The sequence below is a fragment of the Aulonocara sp. 'chitande type north' Nkhata Bay genome, linkage group LG22 (genome assembly GCF_057382095.1).
Source record: "Aulonocara sp. 'chitande type north' Nkhata Bay isolate Kocher_YH1m ecotype deep benthic linkage group LG22, A_spYH_male_GT1.1, whole genome shotgun sequence".
NCBI lineage: Eukaryota > Metazoa > Chordata > Actinopteri > Cichliformes > Cichlidae > Aulonocara > Aulonocara sp. 'chitande type north' Nkhata Bay.
The window spans coordinates 36,650,822-36,674,443 of NC_141364.1; the positions used below are offsets into that span (position 1 = coordinate 36,650,822).

The following is a 23,622-nucleotide window of genomic DNA, read 5'->3' on the forward strand; positions in this document are numbered from 1 at the left end:
CTCATCCAAGTAGGCTGCCTCACCGTTGTTGGAGATGGCGCCCAACACCACTGTGTCATCAGCAAACATTACAATGGTGTTGGAGCTTATGGAATGTCAATTGAGCAATAGATTCCAGTCTACCATCCCAACCATCTTTGGAAAACCCGTTAAGAGCTTGGTGAAAATGTTCTAGAGCACACTTAAAGATGGAGCAGCTGTTCCTTGTGAGGAGCTTGAGGGTCGGCTGAAGAAACTGGCAAAAAAGGTCTTTTGAGAAATGTTAGAATGGTTATACTAACATGGCATCCTGCCAAGAATTCTTTGGCCCCTGCTGATTTATGAGTGCCCCATATCCACCACTGAGGGTCAGTCTCAGAAGAAGAGTTTGACCAGCATAGTTGTCTATGGAAATAGCGGCAAATTAAGGCTCGTCTTGAAATCCATTCTGGAGGAGTTCAAGGTTTTGTGCATCAGGAAACTAGTACAGTACAATGAATCAATTACTCCATGATGCAGATGTGAACAGATGGTAACATGCACTGTTCTGCTGTGCTATATACAAATATCAAAAATAAATAAGGATTATATATTTACAGTGTGGGTTATTGCACGTATTAAATATTGCACAGTAGTGATGGTAATTTGCATAGTCTGTGTATAGAGGGTTGGGGGTCAGTGCGTGTGAGTTCAGGGTGGTTATGGCTTTTGGAAAGTGTTGAAATCTCCCAATTCTTTGAATCTTTGGGCTGAAGGAAGGACAATACTCGGTGTATAAATGCTCAATCAACAATCATTTATTTCCATACAATTCAACAGTCAGAGCATTACAACATCCGGACGGGAGAGATGCTACCAGAGGGTCAGGCACATGTCTCAAAATGGTGACGGGTTGCTCAGCTTTTTATAGTCTCTAGTGGCCCCCAGCTAGTCGTAAAAGCCAAAACATCACATTCTTTCTCTGTTACAGCGCCTAAGTTATGACCTCGGCAGTTGTTTCTCTGCTTTCTGTAAGGTGGGGGTGTGGAATGTGGTCTGTCTATCTCCCCTGTCTTAGACACAGAGTCTCCTGCTTACAATCTTCTCTTCATGATTCAACAATTAAGCATGTCAAGAAAACAGTGTAACACATTCCCAGCAGATCAAGGATACAGAGTGATGCACATTTATCTAATGAACTAATATGTCAATATGTTCTGTTAACTCAAAAGTATAACGAGAACTAAACTACATACAGCTCACACACTCTATATTAAAGGGTATAATGTGATCTACAGCAGTATTCTAATTCAACTACTTTGATTACATATATAAGGTAACATATAATAACAGAATAATCTAACAAAAGAAACTGTTCTTGAGTCTGTTAGTCTTTGTACTGATGCACCTGTAGCACTTTCCTGAGGACAGCAGTTTGAACAGGTCAAAACCAGGGTGGGAGCTGTCCTTGATGATGCTCTCTGCTGAGCTCTGCTCTGCTGAGCAAGCCAGGGAGGTATAAATGTCCATCAGGGAGGGGGGAGGGCAGCAAATGATCTTCTGTGCTGCCTTGGTAAATGGTAAATGGCAAATGGCCTGTATTTGTATAGCGCTTTACTAGTCCCTAAGGACCCCAAAGCGCTTTACATATCCAGTCATCCACCCATTCACACACACATTCACACACTGGTGATGGTAAGCTACATTGTAGCCACAGCCACCCTGGGGCGCACTGATAGAGGCGAGGCTGCCGGACACTGGCGCCACCAGGCCCTCTGACCACCACCAGTGGGTGAAGTGTCTTGCCCAAGGACACAACGATCGAGACTGTCCAACCTTCCGATTACAAGGCGAACTCCCAACTCTTGAGCCACGATCCCTAACTACTCTTTGAAACCTCTCCCTGTCTGCCATGATGCTCCCGTACAATACTGTGATACAGTATGTCAGCAAGCTCTGGACGAGCAGTAGAAGGTCAGCAGCAGTTTGGAGTTCTGGTTGGGTTTCCTAAGGACCCTCAAAAACTTCAGCCACTGCTGAGCCTTGTTGCCAACCGCTCTGTGATGTCTGTCCAGGAGATGTCAGCAGAGATGAGGACGCCACTAAACCAGAAGGTGTGGGTCACACTCACTGTTGATGTACAGGGCCGTTTAAGTCAGTGCTGTGCCTCCTGAAGTCGACAATGACCTCTTTCAGAGGAACTACAGTAACCAGAGTCACACGCAATGAAGATTATTGTTATCTTAACAAGATAATCGACCTCTGTGAGAGCTGAGTTGGGCAGCTGCACAGTGTTGGCACAAGCCAATGAAGAAGATAACAGTGGATGAATTATATCCTTAAACTTAGTTAAAGCAATTTCAGAAAGGTATCTACTGTAAATGACCTGTATTTATATAGCGCTTTACTAGTCCCTAAGGACCCCAAAGCGCTTTACATATCCAGTCATCCACCCATTCACACACACATTGGTGATGGCAAGCTACATTGTAGCCACAGCCACCCTGGGGCGCACTGACAGAGGCGAGGCTGCCGGACACTGGCGCCACCGGGCCCTCTGACCACCACCAGTAGGCAACGGGAGAAGTGCCTTGTCCAAGGACACAACGACCGAGACTGTCCAAGCCAGGGCTCGATCCGGCAACCTTCCGATTACAAGGCGAACGCCCAACTCTTGAGCCACGATCGCCCAATACTGTGATGAAATCTATTCCCCACTGCTATGTAATACATTATTGTAAATTTAAATGTCATTAGGAAATGATCAGACAAAAGAGGATTTTCAAGAAATACTGTTAAATGTTCAGTTTCTATGCCATGTCTCAGAACAAGATTTAGAGTGTGATTAAATGATGAGCAGGAGGTGTAAAGAACACAGTTTTGTGGAGCAGTCAGGGAGGAATCATCTACTTCTGAATGTGAATAAGACCAAAGCTTTGGTGATCGACTTTAGAAGGTAGAAGACGGATCCATCCCAGGTCAGGATTAGTTACAAGACCAACACAAAAGTATACAAGGAGGAGGATTTCAAGATGGCGCCGAGTATGGCAGCCTCGTCGCGAGCTCCCCCAAGCAACGGCTTTCTTCTGTGTTTAATTTTACTTTTCCTTTATTTTTTCACGAGCAGCACTTGTCTCCTTGTGTACGACCGACAAACCTTACTGGACATAAAAGACGGTCTTTCTTATAACTTTCCGGAGTTCAAGTTTTGCAACACGGACGCTCCGTTTGCAGACCCCCCATTCATCTCACCTGAGACGCCTTTGTTCTCTGGCCCTGGAGGCCGCAAACGCCGACGCAGAGGGAGAAGATCTGGCGTTCTGGTTCGACTGAGACGGCGCACTTACAGACCACCGTTACCCAGTTTATTACTGGCTAATATGCAGTCTCTGGAGAACAAGCTGTGCGAGCTTCGGGCACGGATCTCATTCCAGCGAGAGATGCGGGACTGCTGCGTGATCTGCCTCACAGAAACCTGGCTATCGGACAAAGTACCGGACTCCGCAATACAACTACCGGGGTTCTCCGTGCATCGCGCGGACAGGTCACAGGATCTTACTGGGAAAAGCAGAGGCGGTGGTGTGTGTTTCATGATCAACAACAGCTGGTGTGATTATGCGAACGTGCACCCGGTCAAATCCTTCTGCTCACCGGACCTGGAGTACCTGATGATTAAGTGCCGGCCATTCTGGCTACCGAGGGAATTTACAGCAGTGATTATTACGGCTGTTTACATTCCCCCACAAGCCGACACTGACCGTGCACTCAGGGAACTGTACAGCGCGATCAGCAGCGAGGAAACCGCACACCCAGAGGCAGCGTTTATCACAGCTGGAGACTTTAATAAGGGAAACCTGAAGAAAGTCTCACCAAAACTCCATCAACACATCCTTTTCAACACACGTGGGAACCGGCTTCTCGACCACTGTTACACCTCTTTCCGGGATGCGTACAAAGCCCTCCCCCGCGCCCCATTCGGCCAATCAGATCACTGCTCCATCCTGCTCCTGCCCGCCTACAGGCAGAAGCTGAAACAGGAAGCTCCAACCCGGAGGGCGGTGCACTGTTGGACGGACCAATTGGAGTCTGCGCTGCGGGACTGTTTTGATCACGCGGACTGGGAAATGTTTCACGTGGCCGCAAAAGACATTGATGAATACACAGACTCAGTCTGTGGATTTATCAGGAAATGCGTGGAAGATGTCGTCCCATCCAGAACAGTCAAATCCTTCCCAAATCAAAAACCCTGGATTAACGGAGATGTTCGCGCGGCACTGGCGGCACGGAACACCGCCTTTGCCTCCGCGAACACATCGGACTACAAACACGCACATTACCAACTCCGGAAGACGATCAAAGCAGCCAAACGTGAGTACAGGGACAGGGTGGAGCAACAGTTTGACAACCCTCGGAGTATGTGGCAGGGACTAAACACGATCACAGACTTTAGAGGGAAACCCAGCACACCGCAGACCACGGCCTCTCTGTGTGAGGATCTAAACGTATTCTACGCTAGATTCGACACAGCGAACACCATGAGACCGGACAGTGTGCGCACCGCGGATGACGTCAGTGCGCACACTGTGTCTGAGGAGGATGTGCGGAAGTGCTTCAGGAAGGTGAACGCACGCAAAGCTACTGGTCCGGACGGGATTCCCGGCCGCGTCCTCAAGTCATGCGCGGCTCAGCTGGCTGGAGTGTTCACACACATCTTCAACCTTTCCCTCTCTCTGTCTGTAGTCCCAGCCTGCTTCAAAATGGCCACCATCGTCCCTGTACCCAAATCCTCCACCATCTCCTCATTGAACGACTGGCGACCTGTAGCCCTGACCCCCATCGTAAGCAAATGCTTCGAGAAGCTGGTCAGGGACTTCATCTGCTCTGCACTACCCGACTCACTGGACCCTCTACAGTTCGCATACCGCCACAACAGGTTCACTGATGATGCCATAGCCCTGACACTACACACTGCCCTGTCACACCTGGAGAAGAGAGACACGTATGTGAGAATGCTGTTTGTAGATTACAGCTCAGCATTCAATACCATCGTTCCCTCGAAGCTGGACAGGAAACTGCAGGATCTAGGACTGAGCAGCTCCCTCTGCAGCTGGATCCTTAGCTTCCTGTCTGACAGACGCCAAGTGGTCAGACTGGGCAGCATCACCTCATCCCCCATCACACTGAACACTGGTGCTCCACAGGGGTGTGTACTGAGCCCTCTCCTGTACTCACTCTACACCTACGACTGCACAGCCACTAACAGCTCCAACATCATTGTGAAGTTTGCGGACGACACTACAGTGGTGGGTCTTATCACCAACGGTGATGAGACGACTTACAGGGAGGAGGTCAGCGCCCTGACCCACTGGTGTCAAGACAACCATCTCACCCTCAACGTCGCAAAGACAAAGGAGTTGATAGTGGACTTCCGGAGGTGCAGAGAAGTACACACCCCCATCACCATCAACGGCGCTGCTGTGGAGAGAGTGAGCAGCTTCCGGTTCCTTGGAGTACATCTGGCTGAGGATCTTACGTGGTCAGTACACACAAACAAAACAGTGAAGAAGGCGCAGCAGCGCCTCTTCTTTCTCAGGAGACTGAAAAGATTCGGCATGAGCCCCCGCATCCTCAGGACCTTCTATCACTGTGCCATTGAGAGCATCCTCACTGGATGCATCACCACCTGGTATGGCAACAGCACCGCCTACAACTGCAAAGCTCTCCTGCGAGTAGTGCGGTGCTCTGAACGGATAATTGGAGGTGAGCTTCCCTCCCTCCAAGACATCTACAGGAAGCGCTGCCTGAGGAAAGCGGGGAGGATCATCAAGGACTCCAGTCACCCCAGCCATAAACTGTTCAGACTGCTTCCATCAGGAAGGAGGTTCTGCAGCATCCGGTCCCGTACCAGCAGACTGAGAGACAGCTTCTTCCATCAGGCCATCAGACTGCTGAACACGTCATAGACACCTCAGCTTCACTACTGGAACTTCAACATTATGCACTCCACACTGTATATAAATGCCACTTGTTTTGCACATATTCAACTCTGTATATTTTATATTTTTTATTTTTTTATTTTTTTATTTTTTTTTTTTACTATTTAATTTGTAAAAATGTGTATACACACACACACACACACACACACACACACACACACACGTAGGAAAATATTTAGTATACACATCCAGAAATGCATACACTATTATATATTGTACATATATTTATTAGTTTCAGGTTGGCCATTCTTGTATTTTGCTCGTTTGTGTTGTTGTGTTTGCACATCTCTGTTGCTTGTGGGGCTTGCACACAAGAATTTCACTCGCATGTGCTGTGCCAGTGTGTCTGCACATGTGATGTGACAATAAAAAGTGATTTGATTTGATTTGATTTGACAAATGGATAAGCAGGTTACCTGTGGCTTCAGCAGGGCTGGACCGGAACCAAAAATAATAATAATTTTTTTTTAATCAAATGTTTATAAAAACCTGACATATACCTTCTGTCACCATGTGTTATCTCTGTCAAAGCTCTCACTTCTGAATTTATTGATTCAAATGGCACATAAGATACATTTGTACATATAGCTCCTCGGTAAGGCATGAAAAGTTGGAACATTACTTGTAACAAACATTTGATTTGCAAATGTCCATCTTGGAAGTCTAAGCAAAATTCTAAATGCACCCTGAAAGTCTACCTGCAGTTTTTTCATTATGACTTGACTATAATTACACCAAATGAGTCATATAGAAAGAGGTACAATAGGCTTGAAAAAGAGCCACTTTAACATCATCTGTGCACATGTAAAATTTATGTGCCTGGGTTGCTTTAGCTGTATGTTTTGGGTCATTGTCCATCTGTCCATTGTCCATCCAAGTAACTTCTTCAGTCTCAGCTGAAGAAGGGAAACCTGCAGTCAGCTGAGACTGAAGAAGACACTTGAGGGTGGAGAATTTGTCTGACAGACAGCTCAGCCAAACAGAGAACAAACATCCTCGCTAAAGGGTTGAATTTTGCTGTGACGCCGAGACAAATCCCGCTATTGGAACTCTTTTCAGCCACAGAAACAGCAATTCGAAACAACAATATTGCAGACATGTAAGCTGCGAAGCCACCAGCATCCAACATCAGCATGGAGGAGAGGAAGGCACACACAATGACAGCAACATTATTATCCTTCCGGCAGACAAGGGTAGGTGCACGGTTTTGCTAAACCAGAAAGACTATCATGAGAACATTTTGTCACTGCTCAGTGGCAAAAATACTTATGAGCCCCTAAAGTGCTCCAGGAAGTGGTTACAGGAAGAGGGTGATAGACTGTCTGAAGCAGTTAAAACAAGACAATGCTATTGACGGGACCTCATACCACAGGCTATAACCAGACGAATCTACATCAAGTCTGTGTGGTTTACCGAAGATACATAAACAGGGTGGACCTTTAAGACTGATTGTCTGTATGATCAACTCAGTCACCTATAACATCTCTAAGTTTCTGGCTTCGATCCTCAACCCGCTGGTAGGCAGCCCTGAACACCACATCCAGAACACCTTGGATTTTGTTGAGAAGGTGAGAGATGTCATTATGGAGGCAGATGAAACAATGGTCTTGTACGATGTTACATCTCTCTTCACTCGCATCCCAGTCACGGACGTGTTGGAGGTAGTTCGTAAGAGATTACAGGATGACCCCCAACCTCAGCAACAGGACCACTCTCAGCATCGACCAAGTTCCAAGTTGCTTTTGGAACTGTGTTTTAATTCCTCCTATTTCAAATACAAGGGTCAGCACTATAGGCAGAAATATGGGTGTGCCATGGGTTCACCAGTTTCACCTATCGTGGCCAAATTGTACATGGAAAAGTGGAAAAGAGGGCTTTGTTATCCTACCCGGTCCAGTTGAGATGCATTTTTTCTAAATACCGAGTCTCTGTGGCTTTTAAACCCCAAAACACACTGCACCAAAAACTGGTCCACCCCAAGGATCGGATCCCCCGACACAAACAGAATAATATAGTACACTGTTAAGTGCCAGGATTTATACATTGGGGAAACCAAGCAACCACTGGCAAAGTGGATGGCACAGCACAGGAGAGCTACCTTGGCAGGCCAGGACTCCGCAGTCTATTCACACCTACAGGCCAGTGGACACTCTTTCAAGGATGAGGATGTACACACACTGGACCGGGAGGAACGCTGGTTTGAGCGCAGAGTCAAGGAGGCCATTTACGTGAAAAGGGAAAGACCATCTCTGAATCGAGGAGGGGGCCTAAGGGTACATCTTTCGCAATCTTACAGTGCTGTGATACTCATAAACCACTCATAAGACTGAGGCTTATGAGTGGCTTGCACCTTGCAGTGAACCTGCATGAAAGTAAGCCCTGTAATACCTTTCATGCAGTCTTCTCTTTATGGTAGACTTGGATATTGATATGCCTACCTCCTGGAGAGTGTTGTTCACTTGGTTGGCTGTTGTGAAGGGTTTTCTCTTCACCATGGAAATGATTCTGTGATCATCCACCGCTGTTGTCTTCTGTGGACGTCCAGGTCTTTTTGCATTGCCGAGTTCACCAGTGCTTTCTTTTTTTTTCTTTCCAAACTTTAGATTTTGCCACTTCTACTATTGTAGCAATTTTCTTGGATTGATTTTTTTCTGTTTTGGGAGTTTACCTCTTCACTCGCGTGGAGAGGTTCTTTTGACTGCTGTTGACAGTCTATCACAGATTCTGTCAGCAAAGCCTTCCAAATGCAAGCACCACACCTCAGATCAACTCAAGCCTTTTATCTGCTTAACTGATAATAACATAACGAAGGAATTGCCCACAACTGCCCATGAAATAGCCTGTAAGACAACTGTCCAATTACTTTTGGTCCATTTAAAAAGAGGGTGGCACAGCTGAAACTCCTAAACCCCTCATCTAATATGAATGTAGATACCCTCAAATTAAGCTGAGAGTCTACACGTTATGTCAATGTCCATTATATAACTATACTTACAATATGTTTCAGTAAACAGGTAAAAACAACAACAACCTAAACTTGGTGTCTGTGTCCAAATATATCTGGACCTAACTGTACACTCTGGCTATCAGCAGTGGCTCATGGTCAAAGCAGCCATTCATTTTACTGAAGCCTTGAATCTTTCCCTTCCTAATTATGTCCCTCCATCTATTTTCATCTTCCTCTCTTCCACAGATGGTGCAGCAGCAGCCCCCTGTGACTGTGAGGCCTGATTACAAGTTGTTACTGGCTGTTGCTGGTACTACTGTTCACAGTGCAGCAGCCCTGATAGCTAACGTGTCGTTAATCTGACACATTTTGCTGGATCTGCTTTTATTGTTTTCTCTGTTTTTCAGCTCCACCTTTTTAGGCTGGTCCATCGACCCAAGTGTCTTGGCCCACCAGGAAAATGCCCGGTATGCCAGATGACCAGCCGAGCCCTGGACTTCAGCATGTGCAGCAAAATGTTTCATAATCCTGACTACACTCTGCACCATTTTCTGCAAAGGCAGTGGATTACTTCCACTGCCACAAGATTGGATATTTGACATCTTTTTAAACTATGTGCAATAACGTTTTATAATACATCTATCCAGTATTGAAATATCTGCTCTTAAATTTTGACATTTAAAATTGTACTTTCATTTTTTTTCCTGTTATATATTTGCTTGATGTAACAAAACAGAATGCAACAGAAAGAAAAATAACCTTAAGTTTTTATTTATGGGAATGATATAAACTGGAAACAGGGAATGCAAACCCCCAGAAATGAATCAGGCTCAGCTTTAAAAAAACAAAACATGTACCTTGTTTTCATTTATTTTGAACTTAAACAACGGGCTCCAAATGTCATATCAGCTCATTAGAAACACACACTGCAAATACAAGCAGCTGTTTACAGTAGTAACCCCCATTAGCCAGTTCCCATTGTAGGAGTTTAGAACATGTGTGCTGAAGGATTCACCAGACTCATGAGTTGCAGTGCAATTACAGCAATGGAGGGAATGGAGCATGGGCACATCATTCCATGATGTTTGTGTCGTCTCCTTTAGGCTGACTGCTGAATTGCTCTTTTTCATCTTAGTCTATTTGGTGAATTTCATGTTACTGAAGGCAATATCTGACAGAGATTATTACTTAGCTAACTTGTGAATGATTAAACCGGTAGCCAACCAGCCTTACTCTCAAGCCCTCCACAATAGAACCCACGGTTTCCTCCCAAAAAGGGTCATGAAAGACACCTGGCAGGTCCTGTTACTCAGATCATCTCACTAGTTGTGGTGGAAAACAGCATAATGTAATTGTTTCGTCACATGAACTATTTGCAGATAAAGAGATGCCACACGATTTTCACCTTCTACTTCTTGCTCCAAAGTTCTCTTAAATATTCTGTTCGATCAAACCACAATCAAGTCCATTGGTCACCAAGTTTTCGTTTTCACCCCAAGTATGGGCAATGTTTTTTTTTTACAAAACCCTTTTATTTCCCTTCCCATCCCCAACCCCATTCTTGAAAAGAGCAAAGATGTTTCAGTTCTTCTTGCTCTTGGGCGAATCGTATTTCCTCTTGCTGGAGTACCAGAGAAGCAGAGGGATGCCGATGGAGGGTAGCGTCATCACACCAAATGCAGCCCAGTCCAACTAAAGACAGACACACGGAGCAGTGAGTGAAGTGTTAGAGGACTGTTCTGGCAAATGCAAAAACTTCAGTCTATCAGCCATGAATCGAGACACTATGTGAACAGTGGTATCAAGGAACTCTGTTGTTGTGGAGACTTTAATTTAGTTTATCAACATGCACTACTCGTACTAAAAAGTACTTCTTGTGCTATATGCAAAAATTTGTCAGTGTAGATACAGTAAATTCCAATTTTAGCTGAAATTAACAACCCAATAAAGATCCTTAGAGGTTTACAAAATTCCACCAGCCTCAATTTACTTTGATCAGCATAGGCCAGTGGACTCAGGTGCCATAATGAGCGAGCCTCAATCTGTTTTTAACACTTACATAGTGTGGAGAGAAGCGCCGGTCAAACTCTCGCTGAGCCAAGATTCCTCCCTGTCCAGGAGCACTGGAGTAGCCAACCTGCAGGAAGGGAAGGAGGGGACACTTTAGCTTCCAACACATCACTATGGACTGTAAATGCTTTGACTCACTAAGGACTTTAACTGCTTTTACCACAACTTGTCCTCCCTCCTGAACCAGGTAGCTGACGGTAGCAGAGGTAAAATTAAAGTATCCAGCCTTCAAGGGGCGCAACACCACTGTGTGAGAGACGTTGCTGGCTCTAAAAGTTTCAGAGTTAAGAATGATGACTTGGAGAAAGAGCCCATCTATGGTTATTTAAACCAACTTAAATCTAATTCCTGCATTCCTGGTTCATTAAGGCCTCTGTCTTATGAACCATGAAGAGTGAATACTTCTTTAGGTTCAGCGGCCTGAAAAGCTATCATTTCAGTATTTGGTCCTACTGTGTAAGATGAAATAACTGTGGTGCAAAAAATAGGCTGCCATACAGACACCCAGTAACTTATGTTTGATTAAGAATTTAAGATCAAACTCCCATTAAGCCACAATTAATGCGTCAAAAATAGCTCAAGTTTGATAGTGCCAGTGAGAAGTCATGTTACTGCAAGGATACGGTGCAATCCTGTCCCATTTCACATTCAGCATTCCGGAAACAATTCCAAAATCTTCAGGAGGAAAAGAATCATCGGATAGCTCCACCTCTAGAGCTGCACTGCGGAGACAAACCAGAGGATGACATTTAGTCACACAGTATGCACTAAACATTTTATCAGGTCTTGACAAGCTCTCAAGCAGTTCACATTTCAACAATTCTGAAAACGTCTTGATAATGTTCAAACGTACTGATAAAGTGATTATTAAACAGCAGTTTGTTAAGAAACAACTGAATAAAATAATTCTGTGTCGTTTGGTTTTCTGTGTGTATTCATTTGTACAGTTATCTGATTTACAGCAGCTGTCCAGATATCTGACCTGGAGCCCACGTTGTAGATGCTGTACTGCAGGGTCAGGTCGCGGCCCTCCACAGCATAGCGGTTCAGGAGGGATTTGGAGGCCAACAAACGGGCGCCCTCTTCTCCTGAGCCCAGAGCCAGCAGAGAAAGGATTACAAACACGTGCAGCATCCTGGTCATCTGGTCAAAACAAACAAACAACAAAACAAAAAAGGGAAATTAACTGGAGTTAGGAGGAGAATACGATGGACTACAAAGTATGGTGAAACTATAGCCAGGAGTCCAGGCTGGTTTTGAAATAAAACAATATGCGGTAGTGTCCAGGTATCCAACTAAATTTAGCATAAACAACAAAAAAGAAAGGGGAAAACAATCTGCAGTCAGTCTTTAAACGGAGACTACTTCCTATTTATCTTAGGTTTGACTTTCAAAAGACGAAAGAAAAATCGCGACTGGGAGGTAATTTTAAAAGGCTGTTACGATATGTTACTAATGAAGTGTCCGGCTTCAAGTCAGACTGCTCAACACTAACAGGTGTTGTGCCAAAAAGTGATTGTCTGCCAAAAACTGATTTCCGGTATTTGCCAAAAACTGATTGCTCGTATTTAAACTGCTATAAGTAACTTGTTGGCCTATAATATGTGAAACATATGTCAAATGCATCACTCATGGATGACACAAAGTCATATTGAGCCACAAACAACATTCGTGTAACAAGGTAGAAGCCGCAATCAGTTTTTGGCAGCAACTTTTATAGAACCTTTATTTATGCAGTTAAAAAAAATCTCATTAACATTAAAAATGTCTTTTGTAAGAGTAAGTTGGCCAAGAGGACAGCAGAAATGGCAGCAAATATTACAATAGTTCTGTAAAAATATTGTAAGTGGGGAAAAAGGACCGGATTGGTTATAATGTGAGTACAATAACACAGAGTTATAAAGATACTTGAAAAAACAGATAATCTTTTAATTCTATATATAACCCCTTTGTAAACGCTGTTCACCGAAGTCTATTTACCAACATACATAAAGATATTACACATAAAAAATACACGGAAACATTGGAAATCAGTTTTTGGCAGACAATCACTTTTTGGCACAACACCGGTGCAGACGCTTACGTGGACCAAAGGAGTCACATCTTCATTTGCGTTAGTAAGAAAATTATAGTAAGTAACAACGCTTTATGTCTAACAGGCGTTTCATAGATTCGCTGTATATTAACAATATGTCCGTTCCTAAAATAGAACATTAGTAAATTATAACTCTGAAGCTTTAAAAGAAAAACAGGAAGAGATTTTTTACCTTCCTCTAGTTCTCTTCAAATGGCAGAAAGTAAAGGAGCTAGTCAAGCGCATGCTCAGAAGCTTAAAGCCTGTTTTTACATGACGTGTACCGAGGGGGAGTTAAAGAAGCCTGCAAACTGCAGCGCCCCTGGTGTTCGGGAGGGAGATTGGAGTCATTCGAAAAGAACGTAGCTCATTATGCAGAAGTAGCTGGACTGCCTGTTCCGGCCCTGTAAAAGTACTTGTTGATCAGTTGAATTTTCATACATATAAAACGGTTTATGTACAAAATATAATTCATTGAGAATAAAATTCTCACTGCAGGTTCTCTGATCTTAATAAGATAACTCTTTATTGTCATTGCACAGTCATACATAGTACAATAGTACAATGAGATTGGAAAACTGTCCTACGTCGGCACTACATATAACACGACACGATATGACACATCACAACGCAACACAAACAACACAATGCTCACAGACAAGACCCTCCGTGAATACATGCATTACATTATATTTGCATATAGAAATGAAAAATGAAATAATGGATTGGATTTATATAGCGCTTTTCAAGGCACCCAAAGCGCTTTACAATGCAATTATTCATTCACTCTCACATTCACACACTGGTGGAGGCAGCTACAGTTGTAGCTACAGCTGCCCTGGGGCAGACTGACAGAAGCGAGGCTGCCAATACTCCCAAAACTTGCATTTCTAATCCTAGGACTTCAAAGGCTGTAAATGATTTTTGGTTATACTTTATACATGAATCAAAAACAAATGCAGGCATTCATCAGTTTGCCTTTGGATTCTATTTGTCAAACCTTTATGTAATTCATTCATTTGAAAATGTTCTCATTTTTGCATCATCACTTGGGCTCTGCTGTGCTACCATGCCAACAGAATCTGGTGATAATTCAGTGTCAATATTCGCATCAAGATGTTCCTTCCCAGCCACTCTGCTTTCATCTATTATCAGATGATAGCAGATGCTTATCTGATACCGTATCAGCATTTCCTGTAACACTCAAAGATGCCACCAAAGGTTTCCAGAACTACCTTGTCCCCTGCCTGTAGATGCTAAATATGCATGTACCTTTTTTTCCCCAATATATACATGTTGCCCACATAGACCGCGAAGGTCCTCCGAAGGATGCAGCCGGTGTTTTGGGACACAGCTTGCGTTTTCTTCGTTTACTTCGTCCACAGGTAAACGCAAAAACTGAGTTTTTGAAAATATCCACCCTGGCAGGAGTTTTTAAAAATCTCCGTTTTGAGGTTACCAAAAACGCCGTTTACGTGTGGACGAAAGGCGCAAACGAATAGAAAAATCTGCGTTTTCAAAAATACCCGGGTACGTGTGGACGTAGCCTAAGTGCCAAACATTAGGCAGATGGCAGAGGTTGTGATACGGTTGTTGACAATCTTCTTGTCAATGCTCAACATGAATGTCTCAGCAGCAAAGCAGGAGGAACCTGAGAATTAAAAAAAATCAACAACAACAAGAAAAACTAATGAAAACCTTTAATAACAAGGGTTTGAATGTCTTACTGGCTGAACCTATATGGTTGTGTTAGTCAGTGTATTAGTGTGGAAGCAACAGAACATGAAACTAAACAAGCCAAGAGTATCACCTTCTTGCATGCTCAATGAGCCAGGTAAGTAAATCCCAAAAAGTTGATTCTGTTCATCAGCTTAGTCTATTCAATGTATACATCTGTCCCAAGTCATGTATATTTCGTATTTCTTCAACAACGGTTTGAATGGTAGATGTTGGCAGAAGATGCTGTCCCTGTGCTTTAATGTAAAACATACTGAAATTAGACCCATCCATACCAGGGTCTTCTGTATCTGATACACTGGCACCTTACTGTATGGTGGCACTTGTGGTTGGACTCTCTGAGTATCTTTGTTTGAACCACAAATCACGTTTTCTAAACGTTTGTGTTTTCTACACATATGGGAGGCAAATGTAGATTTTACAGAGAACACACTTTGGCATCCTCTCACTGGGCAACTCACATGCTGTTCACAACTAAAGCCTGCAGTTTTCTTTGTGTGCACTCAAATGGAGTCGAGTCAACTAGCGCCACCTGTGGCCAAGTGCCATAGTCTACAGCCAGGTTAACTTGTGACACACAGATCTGCACCACGTTTGAATTCCTGTTTCATGCTCAGTGTATTTGTAACTTTCAATGTTGTCTGTTTGTGCATCTTGCAAATAAACCTTTGAACCTAATGAAATGATATTATTTGTTTATTTTTGGCCTGCATCAGTGGGAAATGCCAAGTTATTTACATAAAGTTATAGAAATCAGCTCTCCCGTTGTTCATCATGATCTTAATAACTTTTTTCCATAACAAAGAAATAGGTCTTGAACAAATATATGACACATGAATATTTCACTAGTGTTGTAACGTCACATCCTGTTAGCTTTTCTCTGGAAATTATCATTTTATAATTCACAATGCCTCATAATGGTAATTCATCAACATGGCTGGAGAGAGTTGATTCAGTTAAAGGACTAGATGTTACAGTCCCTGATAATGCATTGCTTTAGATGGAGAGACTCTTGAGTGATGGCTGTTATGAGGAAAGGCAGCCCAGAAACTTTGCCAGCAGCACGCATCGTTGTGTGCCTCAACTTTCGGTCTTTTACCCAGGCTAATCTGCCACTTTCCTTCCTTGGTTAGGTTTAGGGATTAGAGATCTGATCTAGTTTATCATTTTAAATTTGTGACACATCATTAGTTGTGGACTTTGGATTCATCAGGTGTTTCGGCCGTTATCACTAGACACCCTCATCCAAGGAGGCCCTGCCAGGGTTGATCAGGCCCTGGAGTGTGTCACCGGTTTATGTTAAAAATTTTCTCTTCTTCTTTCTTCTGTTTAGTTTCCTACATTTTCTTTCTATATGTTCACTGCAACTGAGAAAAAATAATACTTACCTCTTTAGTATTTACAGAGCCTAACTTCTTCAAAGGCATAGAAAAGGTGATAGAGAGAAGTAAGACAAAAGGGGACAAGATAGGAGAGAGAAGAGCCGGAAGGGGGGCACCCGGTCTGGCTTCCCACACCACCTTATATACAGTCTGTTTAAGTGTGATTAATTTAACAAACACTTGCAGCAGCATCTGCAGCAGTTACACAGTGATTAGTAATAAACAGAGCCAGTGTGATTGAGTCGAGAGAGTGAGTGGATTTAAGAAAGTGGGTGACTCAAGTGTGTCAGTTGGTTTGTTTTTGTTTTTTTTATTGTTGAGATGAGTTAGAATTTTTTTTTGTTTGTTTGTTTTAAAGTTAATTTAATTTTCAAAACTTGCACATGATCTTCAATTTGTAGAAGATCTACTGACTATCACATAGCAGCTGGAGCAGTCTCAAATGGAGTTCAGTCCACTACTGCCACCTGTGGCCAAGTGCCATAACCCACTACTAGATTGACTCGTGACACATCTGCAGTAGAGGCTGAGGGGCTCCACTTACACCTGGAGCATTCAAACCTACCCACAAACATGTTGAAAGGCGCAATGTGGATTGTCAAGACTGAAACCAGTCATTAAGCAAAGACAACAGGGATCTTTTTTTCTGTTTATTTAGTATGCACAACATTTGTAGTCGCCTTCTGCACAGGGGAAGTCCACACACACTGTGTACAGCCCTGTGTACAGTCCCAGCAACACTCCAGCACATCTTGGTTGGTTGTAGGACTAGCCTTACTCAGGGCAGATACACATAGAGACACAATCAGGTCCTCAGGTGTCTAGCCGAGAAAGCTGAGTGCAAGAGAAAATCCATTGATGCTCAACCAAGAGAAGTGTCAGTTTTCATCAGCATTTGTCCCGGAGGGGGACAAGCCGAGGACTAGCCCTTCCGCCCTGGCCCTGGGCCCGCTGAAGGTCGCCAGGGATTGGCAGATGCGAGTGGACTTGGATCAGACGCTAATCTTTTCCACAGAGATCGTAACAACTACTCTGCGACCAGACCTCGTCCTTTGGGCTTACTAAAAACTTGCCACTGAGCTGAAATCTTTGGGAAATCTTTTTGTAGCCTAAGCCTGCTTTAAATTTCTCAATAACTTTATCCCTGACCTGTCTGGTGTCTAAATCCAATCGAGAATCTGTGGCCAGATCTGAAAACTGCTGTTCACAAACGCTGTCCATCTAATCTGACTGAGCTGGAGCTGTTTTACAAAGAAGAATGGGCAAAGATTTCAGTCTGTAGATGTGCAAAGCTGGTAGAGACAGACCCTAAAAGACTGGCAGCTGGAATTGCAGCAAAAGCTGGTTCTACAAAGTATTGACTCAGGGGGCTGAATAATTACGCACACCCCACTTTGCAGTTATTTATTTGTAAAAAATGTTTGGAATCATGTCTGATTTTCGTTCCACTTCTCACATGTGCACCACTTTGTGTTGGTCTTTCACGTGGAAGTCCAATAACATTGATTCATGTTTGTGGCTGTAATGTGACAAAATGTGGAAAAGTTCAAGGGGGCCGAATACTTTTGCAAGCCACTGTGTATAACAGTGATGTACTGTTAGTTGCTAATTGTGAGAGGGAAGGATTCTTTAAAAAATATAATAAATGTTCTTCCTAATATTATTATTCTTCCTGTTAATAATAATAATAATAATAATAAATAAATAAATAAATAAAATAATAATTTTTTTACAAGTATATTAAATATAACAATAATAAATAAAATCACATCTCCATATTGACATGATATATACAAAGTAAGTAACAATTAAAGCCACAAAACCTATGTTGTTATCACAATAAACAAACGGGGATTTCTCTAAGCGTGTGGATCATAATCACTGATAGTCTGGTCTAATGTGCAGCTTTGTTTAGAATTGTGCAAAGCTTGTTTCTGAAACCTCAATACAATTCGTGCACAACTGCTTCAAATTATTTAGTGTTTCACGAAGCATTACTTTCACTAGACTATCACTAGCCCTAAGTATTTTGATTGCTTAACTACAGACACTTCAAGTCTCTTATTATGATGTAAATTAAAGACACTTGGAGGTTAACAATGACTATTAAGTTGTAAAAGCTTTATTTGTAATGCGACGTAATCGTTGTGTCCGCCTTTGCTGTTGTTTGATTGGTTTGACGAGAACGTATCCGTGATCTGATTGGCTTTCAATGACACAACACAGTTCCGCAAATCTAGTCTGTTTGTGTTTTGACTGTTTTTTGCTGAGAGCTTCAGAGCACCACGAAGTGTATACACAAGGAGACTGTCAGCGTTCAGCTCCTCGGTTCGTAACTATAGCTGCTAGCTATAAAACATAATGCTTTATTGAAACATGACAAATGTATCTCCAGCTGTTGGGTTTTAACTCTATTCTTCTAACACTATGAGCAGAGATGGGCAGTAACGAGTAATCCGATTACCTTTTTCAAGTAATGAGTAAAGTAAGGGATTAGTATTGCAAAAACGGTAATTAGATTACCGTTACTTTCCCGTAGGAACGCTGCGTTACTGCGTTACTAAAACCATGATTGTTTACTGTATGTAGCTTTGTCACTACCGCCACACAAGCTTTTGCCCTGTGTGATTATAACGGTTTTCGACTGGTCTTATTAGCCCCGGTAGTTGCTTGGGAATGCTTCCAAAGACAAAAGAAGGATAACTGAATGTGGTTTACTAAGTGGCTAAATGCATAAAGACCCTGTGTCATTAGTTTATAGGGATGCTTCATTTCGCCAAGCCAGTTTTTGTTAGTGTCGAGGCACTGGTATTACCATGTGTAGTATACATAGTTTGCAGTCTAAATAAATTGTCAGACCTAGAATGTATTTGTCTTACTAGGGGCATAGCAAACAGCTGCTTCAGTATTATCGTGGCATATAGCTGCCCCGGCTCTCTGGTTCAAATTCATGGTGGCAGCTGTATCCATTGGCCCCATGTCCAGCTCCTCAGATCCTGTTGGTGCTCAGAGGTTAGCTTTGAAATATAAATCCACAGCTGGAATTATATAATCACAGGATATAATTCTGTGGAATAATTCCACAGCTTGCTTAGGCTGTGTGGAGGAGTGTGTGTCCTATTTTTTTACCAGCTGATTTGGACTATCCACGGGAATTCATGGTAGGATCTATAAATGTTAGCTGTCTTATAAAGACCATGTTATACCTTTTGCCGAAGTGTACTAGGTATAAGACAACACCTTAAAATCCTCATACTTCTGTTCTGTAAGTTTACTGTCAGAACACTGTCAGATCTTACTGTCTGTGCTCTCCCACAAGCTCAGATTTTGCAACAACCCCATTTATACTCTGGGTTTTATTGGTGTTTTTATCTTAGATTCACTGATTACAGGTTTTTTAACTAATACGTCTGTGATGCTTGGTGTATTTACTTTAGTCGCACTGAATTTCTGCTTTCAGTGCTGGATTTTCCAACTACCCTTTTGAAAGAATTTGTTTTTTTATTGTTATAAGCTGAAGCCTGTTTTAGTTTTCTGTGTGAGCAGAATGCGGTAATTTTGCAAAACATGCCATAAAACTAAGGCCACTAAAGGTAGCAGTACCAGGAGTTTATTCCACTGCAAAATTAAGACTGTTTTAAACTCCGCATGTCAGCGTCTCTCCACACACCACAAAAAAAAAGGTTTGAGGTATCAATTTTTTTATATGTTGGAAGCACAAAAGAGCACCCTTTTAATTTCTAGTCTTGACCACAGAGAGAGACATACTGTGACAGTATTGTTGTTTGTGAGAAACCTCTTTGTGCAACTGATGGTTAAAAAAAATGGCTAAAATAAAACATTTCTATTCATTCAGATTGTTTGTAATATACATGGAACGGTCGATTTGAGTAGTAAACCAGTGCGATTTTAGGCACTATATGCTCACAAATAACATTTGTTTTCTGAGGTTATTTAAACATATTGCGATATATAGTGTATGGTGATGTAGCCAAAAAATATTGCGATATTAGATTCTCTTCATTACGCACAGCCCTACCTCCTGGTAGGACATGTGGAACACCTTACCTAGAAGGTGACAGCCTTAGCCTTTGTTGGTGATGACAGTTTCAAGACACCTCCTGTCTGGAGAAACTTGCATTGCTCAAGTGTGATTTTGGCTCATTCTTCCATACAAACAGTCTTCAAATTCCAAAGGTTCCTTGGGCCCCGTCTATGAACTCTCAGCTTCTTTCCATAGATTTGGATTCAGATTCAGGTCTGGGCATTCTAGCAGCTTTATTTCTTTCTCTGAAACCAATTGAGAGTTTCCTTGACTGTGTGTTTGGGATCATTGTCTTTCTTAAACTTTCACCCTTATTTTATCTTTATCATCCTGGTAAATGGCTGCAGAATTTTATCAAGAATGTCTTGGCACATTTTTCCATTCATCCTTACTTCAGTTATATGAATCGTGCCAGTGATATATGCTTAAAAACAGCTGCACCTCCCTTTTTTCATGTGTTCAAAACTTGAAAAACGATGTGTTTTCACATTATCACACTAATTTATGAACAACTATAGTTTGATTTCTTTGCATGTATGGATTGGATGGGTTGTTAACAACATCTTGTAAGAATTTCATGTCAATAGCACCTTTGAAATTGGTGACGGGTTCGATACTTATTTTACCCGCTGTATGTCCAGGTACTAGTTTACCATTAACTTGTTGTAGTATATGAGCTGGTATACTTACTATATCAATTCATATACTACTTCCTCTCTGTGTTAAGTCCCAGGGATGCATGTCTACATTAGCCCAGGTGGTCTTAGAAACTCTTGCAGTGTCATTTGTTCATCAATAGGGGTTCTCTGCAGTCAATACTGCTTTGAAAAGATCTTGGAGGGTGTGGTATGCCTTTATCTCCTTGAATCATAAGCTGACAGTAAAAAGTGGTTCTTGTCTATATGACAATTCAAGTTTGAATTTAGCAGAAAAATAGCTTGGTTGGTGTTGTTGCCTAACAACAAGAATGTTTATAGTTTAAGCCATGTAATTTCCCTCCACCATAATGTGTCGCATGTATAAAAATAATGATCATGATTAAAAAGCTTTAATCTTGAAAATAAAATGGTTTGGTACTGAATGAGTGGCGCAATGATCATCAACTTTTAAACTATTTATAACACCTGCATGAAATGTAATGCATAAATAATACAACAAAATGCTGTGCTCAGTTCCAAACCAAATGCAACAGGAAACAGGAAAAACACTGTTGATGTTGTTGTTTTTTTGTTTTTGATCCTAATAAAGTATAGTTTTAGAAAACACTCATTTCTGTTTGCTGAAATTTCAATTGGCTGTCGCAGCCATCAGTCTACTGTTCACCCAAATATTGTAGACATTTAAAAGCATCCTGTTAAACCTCTCGGCAGGATTACCTTGAGGATGATATGGGAATGTTCTCGAGTGTCCAGTACCTGATTTCTCCCTCAGTGTCTTGAAAAGTTCATTTTCAAACTCGTGCTGTCGTGACTCGTGATGGAGTCGTGCTGGGTACCCAAAGCGCGGAATCAACTCTCCAAAGATTCGCTCAGCTGCTGTCTTCCCAGACTTGTTTTTGGTGGGGTACGCCTGGGCAAACCTGGTGAAGTGGTCCACAACGACAAGAATGTATTCATATCCCCCCCGGCTGGGCTCCAGGTGGACATAGTCGATGCAGACCAGGTCCATAGGCGAGGTGGATGTGATGGTGCCCATTGGAGCACATACTTGGGTTGTTGGTTTCTTGCTAATGATACATCGGCACTTCCTGGTAACATAGCTTTCTATGTCCTGTTTCATGTACGGCCAGTAGAACCTCTCTCTCACCAGTGCCAGTACTCTCTCTGTGCCGATATGTCCCATGTTGTCATGCAGGTGCTTTAACACCGTCTCTTTGTACTTGGCAGGGAGGATTAGTTGTTGCCTTTCACCTGTCTGTCTATACATCAGTCCGTTTTTGAAATGTAATTTGTTCCACTCCTGCAACATTTTCCTCGTTGTTTTAGTCACTGTGTTTCTGATGTCATTTGTTAAGACTGTGCTTGAGCTAGCTCATCTTGGTCAATTGCAGGAAAAACTGGATGTGGCTCCTGCATTTTCAGCTAGAGTTAGGGCAGCAATCCATGCAACATCACTTTCTCGAGCTGCTCTAGCCTCACCCCAGGCTGCTTGGACCACCTCAGATGGTAACTCTTCAGTGCACTCACCCGCATACATGTCAATGTTAAGGGGCAGACGGGACAATGTGTCAGCATCAACAAGAACTTTTCCCCATTAACTGCATAAATCTTTGGCACTTTCCCATAGTCAGTTAACTCTATGAGCTCTGCTATCGGACGAACATTGACATCTGGAATGTATTTATTTTTCCAAGCTCGGTCTATCAAGCTAACCTGAGCCCCTGTATCTACAAGAGCGGCCACAGTTAACCCATTAAGAAGGCATTTTGTTGTTGCTTTTTTTCCTATTAGTCTTACTATTGGCTCTCTGTTGCTTACAGCGGTTTTTAGTGGCTCATTTTTGCTCTTCTTGGATTTCTGTCTCTTGAGTTTAGCTTGGTGCACTTTTGTGTTGTCACATGATTCAGTCTCTGTGTCAAGGTGGGACTCAGATGTTGTCCCGGTCACAGCTGGTCCCTACGCAGCAGCAGGCCCTGGACTGGTGAAGTTTCTCTTTGCCTCGCTTCTGCCATATTGGAGAGGAGGACCTATGACCTCGCTATGCTGTCTCACTGAGCAATGCGCCACCCGGAGGCCGGGGGGTGCAAATATCTCTTACACATAGTTCACTTCGGTGACAAATCTCTCTTTTATTTTTTAACAAGTACTACTTCTGATGGGATCACACATTAGTGTGTCACATTAGCTTTATTTTTGACACTCTGTGTATACCAAGATTGTATACACAGAGTTTGTAATTGCAGAGAAATACTGAATTAATTTTGGGCATTTCATTTTCGAGCAGGAAGCTCAGAAAACCCTTTGGGGTTTAACAGGTTAAAAGAAAAGCAAAATCCACATTTCATTTTCAGTTTATACTGTAAATATTCCCGTTTGTAAATGAAAATGCACATACTGCTGATTTTGTGAACACCCTAATATTCTTTTTCTTCATTTTCAGTAAAGAAAAAAATATGAAAAAATTGTTCATGTTTTCATTTGGGATTGAATATGCACGGCTCCCAGTGCCTTTGTATATATGGAAATAAATGCTATTAAGAACATGGAACTTTTCCTCTGTTGTTTTAAACACACTGCTATTACTTTGCACATAACTGTACCAAAGACAAAACTGAAGGCAGAGAGACCAACAAACAAACGGACAGTTGCTGCAGTAAAGGTCCGACCGAGCATCTACACCTCAGTCAGTCACAGACTGCCAAAGATTTTCATCAAAGATGTAAAAATGATCATTTTATTTAAAATCATATCAGG

At 42.5% G+C, this 23,622-nt stretch overlaps 1 protein-coding gene across 1 annotated transcript; it reads right to left on the minus strand.

Moving 5' to 3' along the window:
• Window positions 1-9,656: 9,656 nt before the first annotated feature.
• Window positions 9,657-13,307, minus strand: ssr2 (signal sequence receptor, beta). Its single transcript, XM_086280751.1, has 6 exons — window positions 13,239-13,307; window positions 11,954-12,114; window positions 11,595-11,693; window positions 11,132-11,240; window positions 10,961-11,038; window positions 9,657-10,593 (listed from the first exon to the last, which is right to left on the minus strand). The coding sequence occupies exons 2-6, from the start codon at window positions 12,112-12,114 to the stop codon at window positions 10,483-10,485; spliced, it is 558 nt and encodes a 185-aa protein (XP_086136877.1). The 5' UTR covers window positions 13,239-13,307; the 3' UTR covers window positions 9,657-10,482.
• Window positions 13,308-23,622: the final 10,315 nt, after the last annotated feature.